The sequence below is a fragment of the Sparus aurata genome, chromosome 5, assembly GCF_900880675.1.
Source record: "Sparus aurata chromosome 5, fSpaAur1.1, whole genome shotgun sequence".
Lineage (NCBI taxonomy): Eukaryota > Metazoa > Chordata > Actinopteri > Spariformes > Sparidae > Sparus > Sparus aurata.
The window spans coordinates 8,123,262-8,146,282 of record NC_044191.1 but is presented as its reverse complement, the minus strand read 5'-3'; the positions used below and the strand labels follow the sequence as shown (position 1 = coordinate 8,146,282).

The 23,021-nt window shown below is 43.3% G+C and overlaps 1 protein-coding gene across 10 annotated transcripts in view; it reads left to right on the top strand.

Moving 5' to 3' along the window:
• pbx3b (pre-B-cell leukemia homeobox 3b) overlaps positions 1-23,021 on the top strand; it is a 61,689-nt gene that overhangs the window by 35,596 nt on the left and 3,072 nt on the right. For 2 of the 10 annotated variants that reach the window (XM_030417704.1, XM_030417705.1), the window contains exons 3-10: positions 11,091-11,332; positions 12,256-12,446; positions 13,471-13,606; positions 14,444-14,473; positions 19,487-19,652; positions 20,242-20,319; positions 20,751-20,863; positions 21,685-21,774. In XM_030417704.1, coding sequence (XP_030273564.1) covers positions 11,091-11,332; positions 12,256-12,446; positions 13,471-13,606; positions 14,444-14,473; positions 19,487-19,652; positions 20,242-20,319; positions 20,751-20,863; positions 21,685-21,774 — 1,046 coding nt within the window. The remainder of the gene's footprint in view (positions 1-11,090; positions 11,333-12,255; positions 12,447-13,470; positions 13,607-14,443; positions 14,474-19,486; positions 19,653-20,241; positions 20,320-20,750; positions 20,864-21,684; positions 21,775-23,021) is intronic. The other 8 variants (XM_030417706.1, XM_030417707.1, XM_030417709.1 and 5 more) reach the window with 5 other exon arrangements.

Here is a 23,021-nt window from a genome sequence, read left to right as displayed (position 1 = left end):
CAAGGTTAAAGGGATCCCAGTTGGGTGTTTAACGGTGTTGTGCTCGGATCCGGATGGCTTTTTTTCCTCCCATTTTCTGACACTATCTGCACTGAGGAGAGTGATCCCGGAGAACTGTACAGGACTGTTCGTCTTTGGAGCCTTTTTACACCCACAATGTAGATCCTAGCTCACCATCCCCGCTGTAATATTTCTATAGCAGACCTTTAAATCCCCGCACCGCTGTAATACTCTTACAAAGTAGCAGGGGTAAGTGATTTGAGCTGTTTCACTGTGAGGATCTGCTGTTTGCCATACACGTGCAGCTTTTGCTGACATTCATTTTGAAAACCACTCGGAGCACTTGCGACTCCGAGTAACAATGCTGAGGGAAAAGTGCCTGCTGAGCTCTACAGTGAATATACCTCTGACCCAGACCGAGGAAAGGGAGATTTATGAAATCCACATGTTTAATACATTTCATTTTGTCCAAGGGATTTGTATTGCTTACCACAGTATTTTAGGGGTTGAAACATTCTGTATAGTCACAGCTCGTATTGTCTGAGGAGAATAAACCCTGTCCGATTCTGGCTGCCGAAGATTTGTTTTATAGCACCTCCTTTTGCCTTACACACATCAGCCGTACGCCGTCTGAGGTATTGCATTTTTGTTGTGCTGAGGTGTTAGGTATACACACCCTTAATCTTTAATGCATAATCCCTTGGAAATCCGCTACGTAAATGAAAAAGATAACCCTCATATCAGTGTGGTGACAGAAAAGAAGATAGCTAGGTAATTTAATAAAGGATTGACGCTGGCCCCGCTGTGATACGGTGTGTGACCTCTGTGTATTCATTGTGCAGCGCGGAGCAGGTGAGCCGGCGCTTGTAGAGGAGTCGTTCTTCCTATTCTGAAAATCCCATCCTGGGAGTGGAACATCTGTGGTGACAAACAGAATGCACCATATGGATTAAAGCGCAAGGAGGGTAGTCACTGAAATATTTGCTTTCCCAAAGTGTTGACACAGTATGAAAAAAAAGCAGAACCATGCCGGCGCTTTGCCCGCTGTAATCAGGTAGCAGTTATCGCAGTGAAGTGTTTGCCTACCTAATGGTGTTTCCATTTTGTGGGAGTCTGTGTCATCGGCTTCCCATTTGGAGCAGAGGCAGGAAGGATCTGCCTTCTCGTAAACGCCGAGCCCGCCGAGGCTCGGTGTTTGCTCTGCCCGCGCGAATCAACAAAAAGACGAACTGATGAATCGAGTTTTAAAAACATCATAGCGCGGCCAGTGGCTGCTGCGGGGAGGATTTAGTTCGTTTAGCAGCTGACCACGTCAGGTCATAAATAGTCTTTCCCAGGGAACGCTCGTTTTACATCTAAAACGCACTTGAGTGTAATATTGACAGATATAGCTTGTGACGAGTGATAGTCAGAATGTATGAGCGCCCATTATGCTGCTGTCAACCTCTGGTGCCAGACTGAAAATAAGCAGTTCACCTCTGTTTTCATTCAGGAGAGTGCAGCAGACAGCACCGGCTTCTCCGCTGTATTTATTGACTTGTTTTACTAGCCTGAAACAGGGTGCTTTTATACGGGCCTGCTCAGTCTTAAGACTCTCCAGACATTTACATTATTCCTGACTGAGTTACACACACGTATAAAGGAGCACGTCCGCAGGCTAGGTTAGATATATGCTCTCTCTCCACCTCTCTCATGCACCATTTTATTACCCCACCATTTTGGATATTGTTACACTGTACTTTTCTTCTATTACTGCTTCATATGCCCAACATTGAATGATTTTGGTTGTGTTTGTATGGAGGCTAATTAAATGGCTTTTCTTTTTTTTTCTTTTCTTTTCTTTTTTTTTTTTTCCAGTTTTTAAATGTGTATAAAGAATTTAGTTTTTCAGACTTGATGAATTCTGGCTATTTAAAGACTGCATTAAAAAAAAAAAGCTTTTTTTTTTTTTTTTTTTTTTTTTTCCCTTTACGCTGAAGCTGATTCAGAAGCATAAAAGCACAGATTTCACGAGGCTCTAAAAATCATCTTTCGCTGACTAATCTGCACAACTGCAGCGGAAGATAATGAATGCAACGCCAGAGTCGCAGCCGACACTATGATCCCCCCCACCCAGCCTAAACCTCCAGCAGTATTTAGATGATATTTCATTTTAGAATAAACCTCTTTTCTCTCCCACTGTGAAGATATTGAACTCTTTCACACAGATGTCATCTTAACCAAAGCTTATTAAAAAGATGGACATCAAAGTTGTGGGTTCCCATTTATCTTATAGCACTCTAATTGGCCACCACAGGCAAGAGAACAACTAACTCCAAAATAGGAGGCGTCGAGCGGTTGGGCTAAAGAAGAGGATGTCTAAAGACCTCTCAGTGGATTCATTGCCAATAAATCCTCTGGGATGAAAGCAGGGCTTTTCTAGGGGGGTATGGAATTTCGTAAATACATTATGAAACCTGATACGCTGAATTAACTGCACACTTCTGGCCACAGGGTTTGGTTTCTTTGTTCTGGTGTGTTTTCGTGGCTACACTGTCCTGCGCCTGACCTGCTGCTTCAACGTCGGTTTGACATCGACCATGAGGCAATACACTCTGAAAAGGTCACGCGGCGCAGCAGCCGCGAGTGAGCTGAGATTCCATTTTGCGTACTCCACATAGCATGCTGCTTTGCTTTTGAATTCGCCCCAATGAATGAAACGGATTCTTTAGCCAGAGTCAGAGCTACTCCATCAAACGCCACACAGGCCTGAGGTGAATAATGTATTATGTTTTCCACTCAAGTGGGCAATAAAAACACAAAAACAAAGTCATTAATTGCCCACATACAGTAACCAAATGCCATCAAGAGCCCGTGCTCTCATTAACCTGGCACCTAATTATCTGCCTCCAGTCTGAGTCCTGACAAGCCCCACCGTCTGAACCCTCAGCTTGGTGGTGTTGTGTTGTGTTGTGTCAGCACTCGCCAACCGCAGCCGAGGCACCATTAGGTACAGAGAAGACAAAAGCTTCTTGCAGCAAAGGTTCCCTCTGCACGCGCCGCCACAATGTTCCTCCTGTTAATGCCTTCCCTTCCAATTAAATCTGCAACTGTTAATTATTGTAATTATGAGAGTGAGCTCCCAGCTCCAGCACCCCCTCCCACCCCACCCCAACCCCTCCCTCGCCGGTGTGCAGAGACGCTACGGGAGCTGTTGTGTTGCTTCAGTGGCGCCTCGTCTCTGCTTCAGTGAAGCCCTAGCAGGGAATTGGATGTGTAGGGGGACTTACACATGACAGGGGTGACGTGCGGGAGATTGCACGGTTCATCTTGGATAACTGGGCGAGCAAGTCACAGCCAATGGCCATGCCTCCAGTCTAACTCATTAAATGGTGTGTAAAGTACATGCTGGGAATAATTAGCACCAAATAACCTTTTTTTTTTTTTTGTTACCTTGTTCGCACAACAAAAAAAGGTGGAGCATCATCTGTAGGTGTGCAATAAAAACGATTCGGCTGGTCAAATGAAACGGGGGAGATGATTTCCTCCCCGCGGTCGTTCGCTCATTTGCTTTGGAAACTCCACAGCCGTTTCACCCCTTTCTCATGGTAATGTGAAACTCTATTCTTGCCATGTTATTTGAGAGACACTTGCGATGGATCCGAAGTGATGTGTTGAGTATAAGGAGAGCTGAAAAAGAGTGGATGGCAGGCCGGCTGCCTGTTAAGTCTCTGCGTGTCTCAACATCCTCTTTGGCCTGCTTCTGTCACAAGCTGTTGTTTGGCCCGGACCTGATCCGCACATCCACTCCTTGCACTGCACTCTATAGACCTAGCAGTAACCTGCACCATCAGGCTCAGGCTGCTTGCAGAAACAGCACTCTTGTTCAGGTGCGTGCAGCCCAAGACACTGGAGGTGGATGTGTTTTTGTGAGCTTTATCAGTCCTCGCCGAGGAGATGCTCCGAGAATGAGCACGTCAAGCGCAGACTTATCCCAGTGTCGTAACCTCAGTTGCCTCGTAGCAGAGTCCTTACACGCGAGCACAGCTAGCAAAGGATTCTGGCTTCACAATTTGGAGCTGAATTCTTCTTCTATAAAAGACACTGAAGGAAAGAGCAGCTCCTTCTGCTCCAGGCAATGCAGCCTTTTCGTAGATACACTGCAAAATCTAAATGATGGACTGTCAACTCTCTTGCAGAAATGCCACTGCAAAGAATAATCTCTCTGGCAGTGGATCATGGCTGGCTGTATGCTACCAATGCCGTTTCTTTGTTTATGCGAGCATGTAGCCTTCGCGCGCGCACAAGCAGACACGAGTGTATGCACACGCACCGATACACACACAGATACAGAGCACATACACAAAATGCTTCAAGCCCCAAATCCTTTCTTTGGGAGCATACAGTGAAATATATGGGATTAATAACCTGAATAGCATTATTTTTTTCACCTCTAGCCTTTAAAATAATGCATGCTTGGCTTGGTGTCTGGATGAAGTTTGCCTGCGTATTTGCCTGGTTATCGGTGTGTACAAGACCTGCTGTGTGACCTGGTTTCATGCAATCTCCATCTTCTAATTAGGAGGCTGCAGAAAGGCTGGAACGAGAGGAGGAGTGATTAGTTGCCTTTGGGTATTTCATAAGTGGCTTTCAGTGCCACATTTGCATTATTTGCTTGGGGTCTGAATAACAAATCAGCCTACCTTTGCAGCAAATTGAGGCTAGCAGCTAGACCATCAATACATGAAATATAAAATGAAAGTGAAGAAAAAGAAATAAGCAAAACATGGTAACACAATAAAATGAAATATTGAAACACAAGATACAATAACTGTCCCAGACCACCTACAGAACTGAGATTAAAATATTATTAGACTGGTCTATTGAGTGGGTTTTCCTGTATGTTCATCTCAGATTTGGGCTGTCTGCCTTAATAACACGCGAGTGTCTCAGTGATCGCGGCTCACTCTGTGACCAGCAGACCATGTGAACCATGTGAGCCCGATGCCGGAGCCCCATGCTGTATGTGTTCTGTAGGGTCAGTCAGTGTGCTGATCTGTAGCGGAGGTCCTGTCCACTCATTTGGCCAGTCTCCCCGACCGCTGCGTGCGGCCGCCACAGCCAGGCCTGGTCAGCCATCACCGCACCACTTGGCCGTTTGCCCACTCCGAGTCTTAGAGGGCAGGAAACAAAGCGGGCACTCACACGTCCACATATAAACACACACATCACACACACACATGCACACATGATCACAGCGAGTGACAGTGGCTCTTGTTTACCCGGCCCTCCCGCCCTCCCTCACTCTCCTTTCATCCTCTCCCTCTAGTCTGTCATGTTGTGTGTCACTTCCCACAAATGTCAGTGCCACCATGGGACAGTGATTAATTTTGGTGTGCTTGGCAAAATGTCTTCAAGATGTTTGTTTGGGTTGTCTTTTCCCACCCCCTTGCCCACCCCCGCTCCCCTCGTGTCTTGGAGTCGTGGGTCGAGAGTGGCAAGCGCCCCCTCCTCCTTCCCTCACGCCCCTCGCCCCCGCTGTCACAGCCTCCTCCCCCTCCTCTGGGACGTGGGCGGGCGGGGGCTCATCATCATCGAGGGACAAAGGCTACCTGAACTGACAGAGATCTTCTTTTCTGACCAGAGCCACTTTTTGTCACCCCCCCCCCCCCCCCCCCCCCCCCCCCCCCCCACCCCACCACCTCCATGCGCTGTCTGTTTAGTGTGTGCTGTTGGTGTATGATGGGAGAAGTCTTGACCCAGCACTGAGGGGCTGTAACACTTCACTGTCAGCGCGGCTGATTAGCTTATCAGTCACCACACTGGGAGGAAATACATCATCATTCTAGACAGGGATTCCCCAGTTCAGGGCCCGTTCCTTGCTTCCTTTTACTCCACATTTAATCACCAAACTCTCTGTCCCCTCCAGTATTTCAGCCTCACCTCTAAAGCCGGTCCTCTGAGCTTTGCAATGACAACTCCTATCAGGTGTTTTTTTTTTTTTTTTTTTTTTTTTTTTTTAGTAAAATCAGAGCAGCTACATCAGTGTGTTAAAGGATACGTTCACCCATAAAATGAAAATGTAGTCATTAGCTACTCAGCCCCATGCTGATGGAAAGTCTGGTAAACAGTAGAGGGGGTACTTTGTTTTAGGACTTAAAAAAATAAAATAAAATCACAAAATGGCTTGACACAGCTCGTCCAGCTTCATCAAAGTCTGCAGAAGCTCCAAGCTCCCAAACTGATTTGAAAAGTTAATATTATTAAGTAGTTATTATTTACACCACTTTTTAAGGAAAAGGGATTAGCCCACCCCCATCTCAAGTGGGTGCATGATCTCGGCCGTTTATCGAGGGTGTAATAAGGTTCTTTCAAATCGATTTTGCATCTCTGGGCTTCTGGAGACTTGGATTACACCTGACTAGCTGTACGGACCCATTTTATGTTTTTTTTAGGTTGTTTTTTTAGGATCTCACACAAGTCTCCAGCCGCTTCAGTCGTTAAAGAGAGCGCTGCACCGCTGTTTCGCCTGTGAAGTTCCAGAAATATTTAGCAGACTACGAAACTTCCCCCAACTTTCCATCGACGTGGGGGTGAGACGATAATGACTGAATTTTAATTTTGCGACGAGCTTACCCTTTAAGGCACTCCTCATTTTAATATGCAGACGCACGCTGATTTGTTTTGTGAGGAAAACAGAATGAGCCATCTTCCCGAATTCTTCCTTTCAGCCCACTTCAACAAAGAAAGTGAAAGTGGCAAATGCGCTTCGGCTTCCCCACAGTGTGGCATCAGGTATGGTAATTACTCTGCCATTAACATTGGGAATAGTTAATGTGTATTAATGTGTTAATGGCATGTTAATTACTGTACATGCTAGAGAGAGCCCGCAGGCATTCTCTCAGATTCTTTGTGCCATGTGGATGTAGGCCAAGCTTAAAAAAGGCTTTAAGAACATCGATGAAAGAGGATCCTTATGTTTCATTTGTCAGAACAAAAGATTTTCAATGGTAATTTGATCCAGCTCCCTGCTCCTGCAGCTGAAAGTCACTGATCCAGGCGCCACGACAAAGGAGATGATATGAAGTCAAAGGAGACGTGGAACGCGGCTGTAGTGACACTGGCCTCTTTGTGAAATGGATACTCTAAGCCCTCTGTAGTCTCTAGTGTGTTGCTTTGGCAGCGGGTTTTAATAACACGGTGGATTAGAAGCCTTGGATCCTGAGTGCCAAGCCAGAGTTAAAGCTCACCTTGGACGAGCCTCAGTAACAGGCTAGATGCCACGGTCCTCCTCCTCCTCCTCCTCCTCCTCCTCCTTTCCCTCTGAGCCTCCTCCTCTCCACTCACGCCGTCTACTCCGCGGCTTCAAGAGAGATGACCTTTGCAAATATTGACAGAAAATAAATTCTGTTTCGATTAGTTAGCTTTGGGAGACCTTTGCGGATCAATGCAATTAGATGAACAGAGTGTCGATATGTGGCCGGAGCCGTTCACTGGAGGCACTGGCGAGGAGAGGAGCTGCAGGAGGTCAGGGTTACTCGTAATGAACAGGATGTTTTGGAAACGGTGGTGGAAGTGTGTGTCGTGTCGGCGCATTCTGCAATCAACATTTAGCAGTTATTGCCAAAAAACAAAAGGGCCGCATAAAAAGAAACAGAAACTCTCACTTTGCCTGTAAGACGCGCCGCTCTTCCAGCGCATCGTCTGACGTCTGGCAGTGCAGGCAGTGCAGCAGAATGAGGTGGAGAAGCCCAGAGCCACCCCTTCCCTCTTCAGCAGGCCACATTAACCCAGTAGGGCTCTGCCTTTATGGCTCTCCTGCTCACACTTCAGTGATGAGAGTAAACAAGCAGCGGGCCAAAGGTCAGCTAAGCCCACAGAATAAAAGAGGGCACAGGGGGAAAAAGAGGTGGGAGGAAAGGAGAGCGGCCCGAGGCAGTGCTCAGATCACTGTCAGGGCTTCAAGCAGGGAATGATGTACGAGACAACAGCCCAGGACCGGAAATGATTATAAACAGAGAACAGGGGAGAGTATATGAGAGAAAAGGGCTGCATTGTCTTTATCTGTCAAATTTGTTACTTCCTCGGATCTGATACCGACGGTGAAACCTGTAAAAAATGAAAAGGAGAACCACCCCTGACTGATAGGGATGGATTAATCACAGTGTCTCCTTTTGTCTCCGTCACACAGGAGAAATGAGGGGCAATCATATAGGCAAGTGCTTCTTCCCCAGCTCCTCCACCTGTATTGTTAAATGACAAATGAGGCAGATTAAGGACATGTTACATTATTATAAGAATTTCAAGTTTTTTTTTCTTCTTCTTTTACATCATTAAATTCGTTCTGGTAATTAAGTGAGCCGGCATCATCCGAGTTCTGTGAAATAACTCGACCATATATGGATTTTTCATTCTTAAGTTCCCTTTCGCTCGCAGGCTTTACCAAGGTGACACGACTCCCACACTTTCCCTTTGCACCGAGATTAATCCCACTTTGACTGTGGAGGTGGATTAGAGCTCAACTCGGGTGCCCAAACTTGTTTTAATACCCATATCATCAGACAAAAACAGGATAAGGATTTGAGCAGCATTGCAGTGCTAGAATGTGACTGTGGCTTTGCAAGTTACTATACAGATTTGTCAACCACACAGCAAATTAAAGATATTATCTCGCCGGAGCCTATTTTGTGGAAGTTGTGTGATGATGCTGAGCTTAGACAGTGAATCCGCAAATCTTTCGCTCCTCCAACAAAAGGCGCACAGGAAGAGACAGCGAGATACACCTGTTTTTTTGTTTTTTTTAAAGATATTTTCTGCAGGCTATGTTGTCTTATTTTTTTTTTTTTTTACTTTTAGTATTTATGTGTCTGAAACAGACGCGCCATCTCTCCCAACTCGCGTGTGTTATGAATGGCCGGCTGTAGCTGCTTTGGCACAAATACACCCTGGTGGACTCCTGCAGGGCGGTGTGCTTCTCGGGGCAGCCCAGTAATCATTTTTATCCTGCTGATTTCCCAAATAGAAATGGACACGTATGATAAAAATGTCACGGCCACTCCACATGTCAGCGGACTAACAGGATTACATGTCACTTTCCAATGTCTCGCTCTGTTTTCCTCTTGCCGTGAATGGCCACATTATTGCACACAGGAACTTTGTGGTAATATATGGTAAGAGACTAGTAGCCGTTTATGGCTTGTGATTATTTAGTTTGAATGAAACCAGTGATTTATGCCCATTTAGCTGAAAAGCCCTGTAAATTCCCCCAGCTGCATTTCCCCTGGATATAGAGTGAGTGGAGTGAAAGTGACAACTGGGTTTGGTGTGGAAATGTACGCTGCGTCCCAGAGTTATATTTAATATACCTGACATGAAAAACATGCCTACCTACTTACCACCACCCGCAGCACAAAGGGAAAATGCAGCCTGCTGAGCTTGTGTTGAATCAGAGAGTGGGAGTAAATACTGAATTAGGAAAATATGAGCTGTAGCGGCAGACAAACCACCAGCTATTAGAGCATGTTGAGATATGTAGCCGGGCATCTGGTCAGTCAGCACTTGAGTCATGTGCCGCTTTTGTTTCATGCTGCACAAACTGGAAGAGAAACAGCCGAGCCCGTCCAGAACGAGGGCTTTGGGTGGAGTTGTGCAGATGCAGTGTGATGTGGACGAGGGTTAGTGGAGCAGCGGCATATTGTCCACATGGATGGCTTGGCTCTGCAAGCCTGATGGAGCCTTGTCCAGCATCTCAATGTCTCCAACACAAATAGCCACATTCATCCACTCCTCTCACACCATTACACCTAAAAGACTCAAAGCCAGCCGATCCATAAATAGAGGCAAATTTGTTTTTCAGTGGCTCTGCAGTCGAACAAAATACCAACAGAGGTGAAAACATCAGAGGCTACAATATGATGTGTTTCCTATTTTTTTATTTTTTTTTTGTTGTTATTCAAGAATGTGTTTGTGTGAGAGGAAGAGAGAGAATAAAAGAGTGTTTTCTTTCTAGTATTTACTCCAGTTGATGGCGTGCAGGGTCAGTCGGTCAAAGCGTGGTAAAAGGGCTCCTCTGATTGCATGCCTACTGGCTGACACAATAGAGGCACTAATCTTCTTATTTAGAATCCAGAGGCTGGCCATATCTTAATGAAGCTGTAATGAGCTGTTGAAAATCCCTGAATTGCGGGAGGGATTATTGAATTGAAACAACTCTGGTAATCATAACGTTCGAGTAGCCACTCAGTATTTACTGCCCATTGAGCCACATTTCTATCCACTTATTAGAGTGGATTGCTCGGGCTTGTTTTTGTTGCAGTTCTGACCCGCAGTGGTTTTGTTGTTGTTTGGTCTTTGTGAAGCCTGGCATTGTGGCTGCATTGCCAATGCGTCAAGGTGTGCGTGTGCGCGCTGTCTGCCGGGTGATTACGACTCGCTGACAGACTGGTGAGACGGAAAAAACCGAAGGAAATAAAACAGCAGGGTCTGAGAGCAGAGACATTTGGAAAAAAACAAAAAATACAAAAAAAACAAATTCATGAGCACTTTACATAAAATTGACTCTGCACTCATTTTGCCTTGTTTAGAGTCTTATTTCACCAGCACATTTTTATTACTTCACTGCAACATCCGGATTGTAAAATAATACAAGACTCAAACCTTATGAGCAAATAGAAATGAGGAAAGCAGCAGCTACTCGTCGGAGTTCCCAGCAGCCACTGTGTCGAAGACAGAGACTTACTCGAGGTAGAGTTTTCTGTTTAGCATCCTTTCACAGAGTAGAAGTGCCACTTCACCATTGAGCATTTGTCAGTTTATGGATGTTGCTGTCATGTCAGCCTTCCCGTACACACAGTGTGCAGCGCAGTGTGTAAATAAAAGAGAACAGGCATAGACATGGGCGACAGGAACACAGCACAAACACAAGAGGCACCCAGTTCATACCTGCAGGGGAAACATCACACTATAACAGACTACGCAGGTGCGATGCTTTTAATCGCACTTAACAATTCAGACTGGACCCCTTTGATTTGTTTTATTTTCCATTATAAGAAGATTTTTTCCCCCGTCATGGCATTAGCTGACCCTCTCTTCCTGTCTGTGTGTCGCTGCAGGTCTCAGCATCCGTGGTGCCCAGGAGGAGGACCCCCCAGACCCTCAGCTCATGCGTTTAGACAACATGCTGCTGGCAGAGGGCGTGGCGGGACCAGAGAAAGGGGGCGGATCTGCCGCCGCCGCAGCTGCAGCCGCGGCCTCGGGCGGGGCGGGCGACAACTCCATCGAACATTCCGACTACAGAGCCAAACTCACCCAGATCAGACAGATCTACCACACAGAGCTGGAGAAATACGAACAGGTGAGGAGAAGAACAGTCTCTCTGCTTGAAATATCACACCACCTTAGGGCACTTTTGCTCTGCATGCGAGTAAAGGAGGATAGCATACATTCAGTTCATTTTGTCAACACTAAAAGGTTTAAATAGCTCCCTATTTGAACTGTTCAGATGTATTCAAATACACCATTTTTGAGTTGTACCTTATACTTAACATCAGCTCCGAGCAGCCATAGCAGCTCGTTCCCTGCATTAGCCAGAAAATTGCAGAGAATATGCTGGGAAAGAAATTGCAGTATCATTCACTGTATCGTGGCAGATTAGAGAGATCCAACGCAGCGCCTTATTCATCTGTGTTAAATGAAAGTATGATCAGCTTCTTCACCTAGCACTTTGAGCCTGCCATTAAACACAGAGGCATTATGGGTGAAAATAGAAGGTGTAACAGTGATGCCTCAGCAAGCCGGTGAGGTAAATTAGACTAATTTACTCGGTGCACTCTGAGAGAGGAGGTGGGTATGCGGGGGCACACAACACTTCGCCTGGAGTAAATGCATCTTTCTTAAGGGTGTTTCCAGGTTTTAATTATCTAAATGTAAATACTTAACGAATTTTACTCAGAGTAATGAGCTAAAGTGTGCACTACGTAAATGAGTTATTCTAATTAATCATGTATGAACTACTGGTTTAACGAAAAGCTGTTTAAATTCGCTCTGCATTAGGGCCGAGCCAAATTGCAAACCTGCATTTATATTCAAAGATGACTTCACCTATTATGTCATCGGTGTAATATATAAAAAGTGCACGGAGAGCTTGCGTGTAAATGAACTCATTTCATATATGAAAAATGTTACAACGTGAGAATATCAGTCATAGAGCTTTTTTGTCAGTCGTAAAAATGTTTTACTGAACTCACTTTGGCTGTTTTTGTCTCTGTCACTTGGCAGGCGTGTAACGAATTCACTACCCATGTGATGAACCTGCTGAGGGAACAGTCCCGCACGCGGCCCATCTCCCCCAAAGAGATCGAGCGCATGGTGGGAATCATCCACCGTAAGTTCAGCTCCATCCAGATGCAACTGAAACAGAGCACCTGTGAGGCTGTCATGATCCTGCGCTCCAGATTCCTCGATGCCAGGTCAGTGGATCGTGTGTGTAGCATACATATATATGTGTGTGTATGTGTGTGTTTGGTATCTAGAAACTTTTATCGCTTCCGTATGACCCATATAAGCAAATCCGGTGGGCGAGGTCATTTTTAGACTCTGCGCAGGCCCGAAAGTTTGTTTCCTCTCCCACTTTTTCTGGCACAGCACACAGTATGAGCTCTGCTAGAGATGCATGATTTTAATAGTGTCCATGTTCCATGCATTATCCATTTTCAAGACAATCATGGCCCCACACCTGAGAGCAGTTAAGACCAAATGAAATGGGGGGCGAGTCATGTGTAATGGATGGAGGGGAGGTCATCGGCAGGTGTTGTGGATTACTCTAATCACTAACAGTGTGGTGCAGTGTGGAGCTCGGCAGAGAGTGGCACAAGTTGGGGCCAAACAAGCCAAGTGGAAGCACATTTGCTGCCCACTGCCTGTGTGAAGCGCGGTAAACAAGGCAAAATAAGCAAATGCTCAACAACATGATAAGTAGTGCCCTTGGGAGGGAAGGGGACCCAGATCTAGTTAGAGTTTGCTTGTTTCTACTGGAGATCCCTGGGGCTGTGGCACTTCAGGAACAATGCTCAACTGTGCATGCCGTGATTTCTATAATGTACCGAGATGCACTCCGACTGGGCTTTGCGCTCCATCACAAAGCCCACCCATCCGCTGCACTAAACTCTACACATTACACGCTTGGACTGGAGATTGGAGACCAACAGACCAAATTAAACATTGTATGTGTTTTGTGACTGCGTTTGTTTGTGAGTGTGTGTGGGTGTGTGCGTGTCAGTTTATTGGTTGGAGTCTGGTCTTCTGTGTGTTGACGCGACTCTTGGAGCAGGACACGATATTCTGCTCCTGAGGGCCCTTAGCGCCCATTCCTCATTATTTTCACCATTTATGTGTGAGATTGATTGTGCAATTTGTGCGATCCAAATGGATGAGTTAATGCTGGTCCCGCTAATAGGCTCACTCGGCCTTTCTCTCGTTTTGCTCCCCACTCAGGCGGAAAAGGAGAAACTTCAGCAAGCAGGCGACGGAAATTTTGAACGAATATTTCTACTCGCACCTCAGCAACCCGTATCCCAGCGAGGAGGCTAAAGAGGAGCTGGCCAAGAAGTGCAGCATCACAGTTTCCCAGGTGGGTAGTGCTCCTCTAACAGTAGCTGGTGGGTAATCAGGGTGGGAAAGGCTAAAGCCTAGAGGGATAGTTACCGTAGGTCACACCACCAAGACACAATGTCCTTAGCTAACCTTGACATTGTGGCTGCCTAATGATGCTTCAGTCAAGGCTGGTCCCAGCCAGTCAGAGCAGGGCCACAGGGAGGGGAGGCCTATATCATCTTGGCCTCAATCAAAGCACTATGCTGTCCTTCCTTAGTCGCCCCAACGCTGGCTCCCCTGCCATTTGCCCCTCTCATTCCCATCCACCATGTGTGCTCCCTCTGTTGCCTGGTCAGTCGCTCAGGTCATAAGCTGGGAAGAAAAATGGCATCAGCCATTACTTTAAGAACTAAAGTCTGGTGCTTCAAAACACCCGATGATACTGGTATTTATCTGTATGTTTGCTGTTCAAGTGACCTTGCAGGACTCTGCTAATTCACAGTTCTATTTAAGAGTAAAAGATGCAACTTTCCCACTTTGAATATATATATATATTTATATATGTATATATATATATATAAACATATGGTATAATCTCCTTGTTGGGTAAACCTGAAGGCAATATCTCTCACACCTTACCCCCACATCCAAAGTATTATCATCCTGTGTTCTCTTTCTCTGCTATGACTGTGACTAGATTTTTTGATGGTCTATTGTTCTATGGTTGTCCTCTGAGACACGATATCAGAGAAACATGAATCTATACAATAATCTGCAGTGTTTTTTTCTGTGTGGGGAGGGGGTGTTGAGGGGTATATTGAGTGTAGTCGTGAAGAGTCAGATACTGTAAAAGCCCATTCTTTTTTGCCTTCAGGGGGTGGGAAGCACCATCACAGTATCACAGGTATGTCATAACTTCTCCTGATCCACTGTTTTCATTTTTTTGTACCTCCTTTGTTTCTGTATGTAATAGCCTCACACTGCACAGAACCTCCCTCCCTCACACTTTTGGATCAATGCTAATGCTATCATGAATTGCAGCATTTGACGTTTGAATTTACATTTTGAAAAAGAGTGGATTTTAAGCATTTGCATCCCACCTTAAGTCCCACAAGAACACAGACTATTTTTGATCCATATTTTTTAAGCTACACCCATGTTCTCACCATATTATGTGTGTACAAATGTGTCACATGAAATTTTACTTTTTTGGCTACTGTTCACCACATTATTTTATTTTGTTTTGTTGTAGAGCGTCGACTAATTGTGTGGTCTTTTGAAACTGCACTCTTTATCTACCCACCACGTGATTACTGTGTGCTTTGTGGCAGTTAAAGAAATGGCCACCGACCCCTCACAAATGGAGCTCCACTCACAAGAGCAGGCCACTGTACTCGTTCCCATGAGAACAAATCAGTCTGTGCAGAAATTAGAGGGCTTTTAAAAATTCACTTGAACTCATCTCAGGCCCCATTAGTGGCGGACTCCTTGACGAGCGGAGGCCACGGCAGACATTCTTATTGACTTATTCTTAGTGCTTTGGCTCATTTTAAGTGAGTAACAAAGTCGGAGGCTGGACGTGATGCCGGGTGCACCGTAAGTGTGTTATCAGTCACCGTTTTCCCTGCCTCTAAGAGTCCCATACGCCACGCTGGCCACGCTGAGGGCTCGGCTAAGTAATCCTTCAGACACCCCCGAAATACTTTTTGCAGGCTTTGTTGATTGCATAAGCAGTTCATTAAGTAAAAACCATCCGTCGTGAATGGTATGCCAATAACGGTCCGCGACCTTGCACAATACATCATCGCTGACGAAACACCCTGCATCATTTTAGCAGGAGATCATTTAAAATGCAAGTGATGCAAAAGTCCCTTTACCTCAGGAGATCCCTGCAGCTCAAAGCCAGTATTTTATTTATATCGTAAGGCTACAGTGATAACCTCGAAGGAAAAAAAAAAAAAACATATTTAATGTATACATTATCTGATTAAGTCAGTGTTTCTGATTTGATGCATAGTGAATCCTGCTTGTTCATAGAAAACAGCTCCAACACATGAGGTATTGACATTGTTACAATTGAATTGTGTCAGGGTTCATCGAGGCGATTTGATATGACCTGTGTCAGTGGTCGCCATTTAAAGGATAAGTTCACTCCAAAACTAAAATTCTGTCATTATCTACTCACCCTAATGCCAAAATCGGATTATGTTGTGCGGTCCACAAAACATACCTGGAACTTCACAGCACAACAGCCCTGCAGCATTCTCCTAAATAAATGAGGTAGATGGGGATTAGTTATGAAATGAAAAAACAAAAAACAAAAAAAACAAACATGCAGCTTCTCTGGCATAATCTTAGTATCAAGATTAGATCTGAAAAGATATTATTTACCGCCTTTTTTAATCCGAAATATTAATTGTAGACGCTAAGCTAAAAGGGTTAGCATGCACCTCATCTCTAATGGTTGCACAAGCTTGACTCTGCTTCATAGGTGTACATCAATTTGGTAAAAAGTCCCCAGCCCCTTCAGCTTTTTAGGAGAACGCTGCATCATTGTTTTGCTGTGAAGCTCCAGAAATGTTTTGCGGACTACGAAACTTCACCCCACTTTCCATCGGCAGTGGGCTGACTAGATAACGATAAAATGTTCATTCCGGGGCGAACCTATCCTTTAAGGCAGTGCAAAGACTACTACATTGCTTACATTTTTCTTCTGAGTGACACTTTTCAATATTTCAGATCATAGTGAATTTAGAGAAGCCAAGAGTTCTTATTCATTATTAATGCTCCCTGTATAATTGATGGTATCACAGCTACCGAGACCACCTTTGTGTATGTATTTAAGGCTTAGGGCGCTGTAACCTCACATATATTGAAATCATAGACAGATCATGCATTGCCTTACATTGACTAGCGAGCAGTATTGACCTGAAATAGGGTGAAATAGTTTGAATTATTAACTACAGCTCCGCGGCCTCTCTAGTGGGCAGCATCGAAAGGCTACAGTATCGTGTTCTTGCAAGGAGTCTGCATGGTCATTATACAATCGCTGCCTTTGAGGCTGCTGATGTCAGGTAATTCAATCTCACAACCTAGTTCTCACCACACATAGGAGTCAATTGAATGCATGGCCTGCCACAAGATAAAAGGGAATTAGTTCTGTAGATTGGGTTGTGCTCCACACCTTACAGTGCAGTGCATTTGTTCAATATTTAGCTGAACCCGAGAATCACTAAAGCCAGAGTTCAGTGGGCAGGAGAGGAAAGTGTGGAACGGAAAAGGGTGGTGTAACGTCCAGAGGATTCGATGCCTGTCCAGGCTTGTAACACCATATAGCTGCAGAACACAGTCATGACACACTTCATTATCAAGGACATGATTCAATTAAAAGTTTATGTTGCAACTGTTACTAACTTGTGAAATAATTACAATAATAAAGACACTTGCAGAATTAGCATTATTGCCATATTGGTGTATGTAAAAAAAACAGTGTATATCGACCACTGTCAACTTCCAGGCTTTATGATACAAATATGTCTTCATGTAGAAACACCACAACTGACATTTTAATAAATGTAGTTCTGTGTAATCCACTGTTCGCACACACATTTCCCTCAATTAAACAAACTGATGAGCTTTAGAGAACATTTTCCATGATTTCCTGGGGTTTGTGGGCACTTTGCGAGCTGTCGAAAAGAGCGAGAATATTGCATCGTCTTTGGCTCTACAATCCACCATAAGCAGGTTAAGTAAAAAGGATGATGGCCAGGGCTTTCATTGCTTCCAATTAAACCTTGCTTGTTAGTTTAACCTCTAGGTAAACCCATCAAACAATTGATGTCAAGGAAACCCTGCCAACAGTGGGCCTCGGCTGAATGGTCATTAATTTTAATTGCCTAGATATTAAAGATTTAGAGCACAGAGACGTGCAGGATAGAAATGATCTGATGTCCTGCAAATCCAGTCAGTTTTTACGCAACAGCATTGGCGGGCTGCTGGGGATATTAAAATTTAAGCACATGGGTGGAAATTAAATAAAGCATCATTAGGGGCAGCTGCTCTTTGGCTGGTCCAGCCGTGGGCTGCAGGGCCTGAGAGGGGGGCAGCAGCACCGCGACAAGACACTCTAATTTATAGAACCATTAAAAACAAGCATCACCTCATTATTATTCCACAGTTATTGCAGAGCCAGCATTCACACATAAGGTTCACCCCTCATTGCAACTTTTCTGACGGATGTCAGATGTCATCATTTCAATTCGATAAAATTAGCATTTAACCGCTCAAAATCTGAGCATGCCCAGATTCAGATGTTCATTTGATCTCAGTGTTTCCTCCAGTTCCATTTTCACTTCTGGAAAATGTATATTTTTATAGACAACAATTAACACAATACTGCTCCGATAATCTATGTGTACTGCCTCACATGTCTGCAGGTCTTTACCCCCGAACTCTTGTTTCTGTTAATTACAAACAAAAGTTGCTTCCCGGATTACTGAGCATGCAGACGTACACACACACATACACACACACATACACACACACACTCACACCACTCATACACTAGCCCACACACACACACACACACACACCCTCACACACAAAAATGTTTCATTGCAGTTTTAATGTTGCTATTTTTAGAAACAAAAGCATTAACTACAGCTACCCAGGCCAGCCATTAATGAATGCTCACTGTACATTATAAGTTAAGAATTTGAGTCAAATATGAACATGTAACATGGATTAACAATGTTTTCCATTTTTCTGTCCATGTCATATAGCTTTATAATGCATAATGAACAAATTCATAACGCTTTGTAATGCAACGGTAGCCCTGTATAATCGAAGGTATAAGCAGTCGTGAATGTTCCTAATGATTTATAACAATAATCTTAACTCATTATGACGCTAATGTCTGTAACATACTTTAATGTGCTATAGTGTTTCTTCAGTTATACGCAATTACTAATATTGAGGATGCTTTATAACAATAATCATGCACATTATAAAGAATTATATGATGATTTATAAAGTCAAGTATCAATACTTCATACTCGCTGGTCACTCACCATTTTTGCAAGGATCATATTGTAGTGTGATCATACGTTACCGTAGGTGGCAATTGGGTGTTTTAAGTAAAGCAGTGAAATCCCTGTGTTATAGGCAGATGTTATACATTACAAGCTGGTTTGAAGTCATTATGAGCAGTCATGTTTACCTTAAGGAAAGTGAAGCAAAATAAGATTAAATACAGAAAGGGTCAAAACAAAAGAACAAAACAATGTTTTGAATTTATATTGATATTGTCAAAATAGTGTTTAAAACTATGATATCCAGAGCCATTATGAGGGCATTATAGCACATCTTTAGTACGTTCAGGATGCCTTATAAGTCATTAGAAACACAGGCTTCATAGGAAGTGTCACCAGACTTTTGGCTGTATTTACTCCTCTGTCCTGTAGTATTTAATCATTTAATAGTCATGTTTTAACATGAGTGGGTGTCGACCACTTCGAGTCACTGATATGGAATCAGTGTGTATTCTTTAGAGGGTAAAATATGAACAATAATATATTTCACTGAGGGATTTGTATCTTTAATAATCAGCCCTGATATGAGAAATATGTACAATACATTGACTTCAGTGTCTGTGCAGTCGGAGCCCCTTGTGTTTTAGTTTTGTCAGGAGACAGATCTGAGAGCGTGTCATGCTCCCATCCATGAGAAGACACAAGTGGCTCCTGATTATGGCTTAATTAGCTTGTGTACCCGGCGGACATTACTGCAGGGGCTGGGAATTGGGTACTTGATGGACCCAAACATGACATCTTGAAACAATCACACTGCTCAGTGCACGGTGCTGTGGCTGCTTGACGTCTGACTCCTCTGCTCCTCCTCCTTCTGCTCTCGCACACAGGTATCCAACTGGTTTGGCAACAAAAGGATCCGGTACAAGAAAAATATCGGCAAGTTTCAGGAAGAAGCCAACCTGTATGCCGCCAAGACTGCTGTAAATGCGGCACACGCTGCAGCCGCTGCAGTGCAGAACAGCCAGGCCAACTCCCCTACCACACCTAACTCCGGTAGGCACTCCTGCATATAGACAAAACAAAAAATAAATATCTGCCCTCTACCTCAGCCTTTAACCCGCTGCCTACCTGCCTCACTCTCTCATGCACGATTCACACAGGCGAGAGTGACAGGCTCTGCTCCCAGCTTGGGGATCACAGTGTCTCCTGTCTATAAGACAGTTGATGCCAAGCAAACTCATGCATAAAGAGAGCGTTCCTGACTTGTGAACCGAGAACACATGTATTTTTGGCACAGTAAAAAAAAATTCAGAAGGATGCCATGGGATTTGTTTTCCCTTGACTTTCTGTCAACTTCCTGTCATTTGTAATGTAATGGTATGTAGTCCCACTGAATGGTAATGCTTTTTTTGCTAAATAAAGTGAAACATAATTGCTGGGAGCATTTTTAGATACAGTAATAGTATGATATAAAAATAGCATTATATGCAGTTCATATTGAATAAGAGTCATGTAACGACAGGAAGCCTTAAAGGGAATGTTTAGTCCGGTTTAATGAGTATTGTAATGCTGAGTTTGGGCTAGGTTGACCTGCGTCGGGATGTGGTAAGCTTATGAAGTGGTCCCTTTTTCTTGCACCCAGGCTTCCAGATGAAAGATGAAGAGTTTCAGCTGGATTCTGCAGAGAGCAAAAACACTCTTTTAACCAACATGTTTACTGGTACTGGTCTTTTCATAAGCTTCTTATTGTCCTTGTCATTTACCATGTGATACCTCCCTGCCAATGTTAGATTGGAAGTAGGTGATGTGGAACAATTGGGAGCTTAAGCGACCAACCGCATATAGAGCCGGCCCCCTTGTGTCATGTGATTTTCATTTCATTTGTGTCCACCGCATTCGTGAAAAGATCCTCCTGAGTCCTCCTGCATATCGTCCTCCTCTGTTTGTTTCTTTGCCTTCCTTCCTCCACCCTTGTAGTTGCCTGCTTTATGGTAGTCTCTCTTCAGTGTATTTTTCTGCTTGAGTTGGGTGTGTGCGTGCAGACACGTGCGTGGCGTGTGTGTCTGCGTTCTTTGTGCGTGGGTGTGTGCCTCTGTGCTTTCCCTTTATAGCCTTCTCATGTATTCAGCTACTTACATCCTCCCTTTCCAGGTTCTTCAGGTTCTTTTAACCTCCCAAACTCTGGGGACATGTTCTTGAGCATGCAGAGTCTGAATGGGGATTCTTACCAAGGGGCACAAGTCGGAGCCAATGTACAGTCACAGGTAGGATCAACAAACGGGGACAGTTCCTGACTACCAGTGCAGAGAGCTGTCCTTGTCTTGCCTGTGTACTGAGCCATCCACAGTGCAGTCTGAAGCACAACCAAAAATAGACAGAAAATACGAGAAACACGCTGCCCGTGCGAGGGGCAGTTCAAATTTTTCTCAGCGAGTGATTGACTAACGTGTTGACTGACTATTTCGCTTTGGATGGAATATTTTGGCAGCCAAAATATAATCCCACCCCACTGCTATCATGCCACAATTTACTGAATACTATTCCAAACAACTTAATGAAAGATTTAGTGAATGCATTTGGCTTTGACTTGAACTCTTGGGTTGGTATTGGGTTTTTGGTACTGTGTTCTCCCCCCCTTTTTTCTGTATTCTGTATCTTCCTGTCTCATCTTGTTATTGTGTGTTGTTGATGTCTTCCATTCTGTAAGTTTAATGCTGCTATACAACAGACACACAATTACGCTACCATGCACATAAAACAATCTATGCTCATTCATGAATGAGGTAAAAAATAAAAGCTAATTTTAAAGACAGCCATTTATTTGTTAATTCGTCACTTTTGTTTTTGTTTATTATTCCATAGCCACTATAGAAAATCCAATAGATACAAGCATGCTAGTACTGTCAGTAGGTTTTTTTTTTTTTTTTTTATCTATTAGATATGTTACAAATCTGCTGTCTCAGGACTCCCTTTGTGATTTCACACTAGTCAGTATCTTTTGCTTCACTGAGCATGTTAACAGTTAGTGTTGGCCTACGTCAGGACACTGAGTTGACCAGCTTGTCCACCTTGTCTGTCCCCTCAGGTGGATACCCTGCGCCATGTTATCAGTCAGACGGCAGGATACAATGATGCTCTCGGGGGAAACACGATGTATAGTCCACACGGCTTGAATGTAAGTAGAGCTTTGATTGGTTCCACTTGTTCATAGATTGCTGAGACAAAGGCGGTGTGAAATTGGGTAATATTTTAAGGGCTGAACAAATAATTGAAATATTTTTGAAATCATGATATTGCAGAATGCAGTATCCAAATTGCAGGAGCTGTAATGTTTTCATGAAGGTAAAAAGAACCAGTGTTGTAAAGAATACCCTATTCATAGATTTTAAAAAAATCTGGTTTAAATATGACTTTGGCAAAAGTGAAACTCACCCAAGATGAATAGGAATAGAAAATATCTGATATTTAATGAAATGTACTTAAGTAAAAGAAGTCAAAGGAAAAGTAAATCAAACACACAGTATGTTTACATATACTGTATATTTCGGGTCGACTAATTATGGACCTGGTATATATATATATATATACATATATATATATATATATATATATATATATATATATATATATACCTGGTATATATATTTATATATATACCTGGTATATACCTGGTATATATATATATATATATATATATATATATATATATATATGTGTGTGTATATATAATTGCATTACAATTTTAAATGTAATGCAATTATATATATATATATATATAATTGCATTACATTTAAAATTGAAATTTAGAATGCACTGCTTGTACGTGTACTTGCATGTAATCTGCAAAGTAACTACTAACTAAAGTTATCACATGAATCTAATGTTGTAAAAACTACAATATTTTCATCCAGAATGTAGTGGATGGGAAGTACAAACTAGTAGAAAATGGAAATACTCAAGAAAAATACACACAGGCTATCTTAAAATCTAACTCAAGTGCATTGAATGTACTCAGTTACATTTCATCACTGGTTAAAACATACTGCAAAATCTTTAAATGAAGCCTTGCTGTGCTACAGAGACCCCACCTGCCTAAATATCATGATTCTCTAGATGTAAGGGAAATCACATCGACATCATAATATTTGTTTCAGTGAAAATGAAATGCAAAAAGGACATTCCATCTAAAATAGGGACTCATATCAAAATAGGCTGCACAGTTATATTTGGATTATATTTAATGATGATACATTATATTCAGTTGCATTACAGACATTGTAGATACTGACCCATATGTTTGTGCCTTACAATATAAGACATATTTTCTTACTTTGTCACCCAATAAGTTGTATTTATGAAACACATTACACAGCAGGTTAATAAAACCTCCAACTTTACTTTAATAAACATCTTTTAATACAT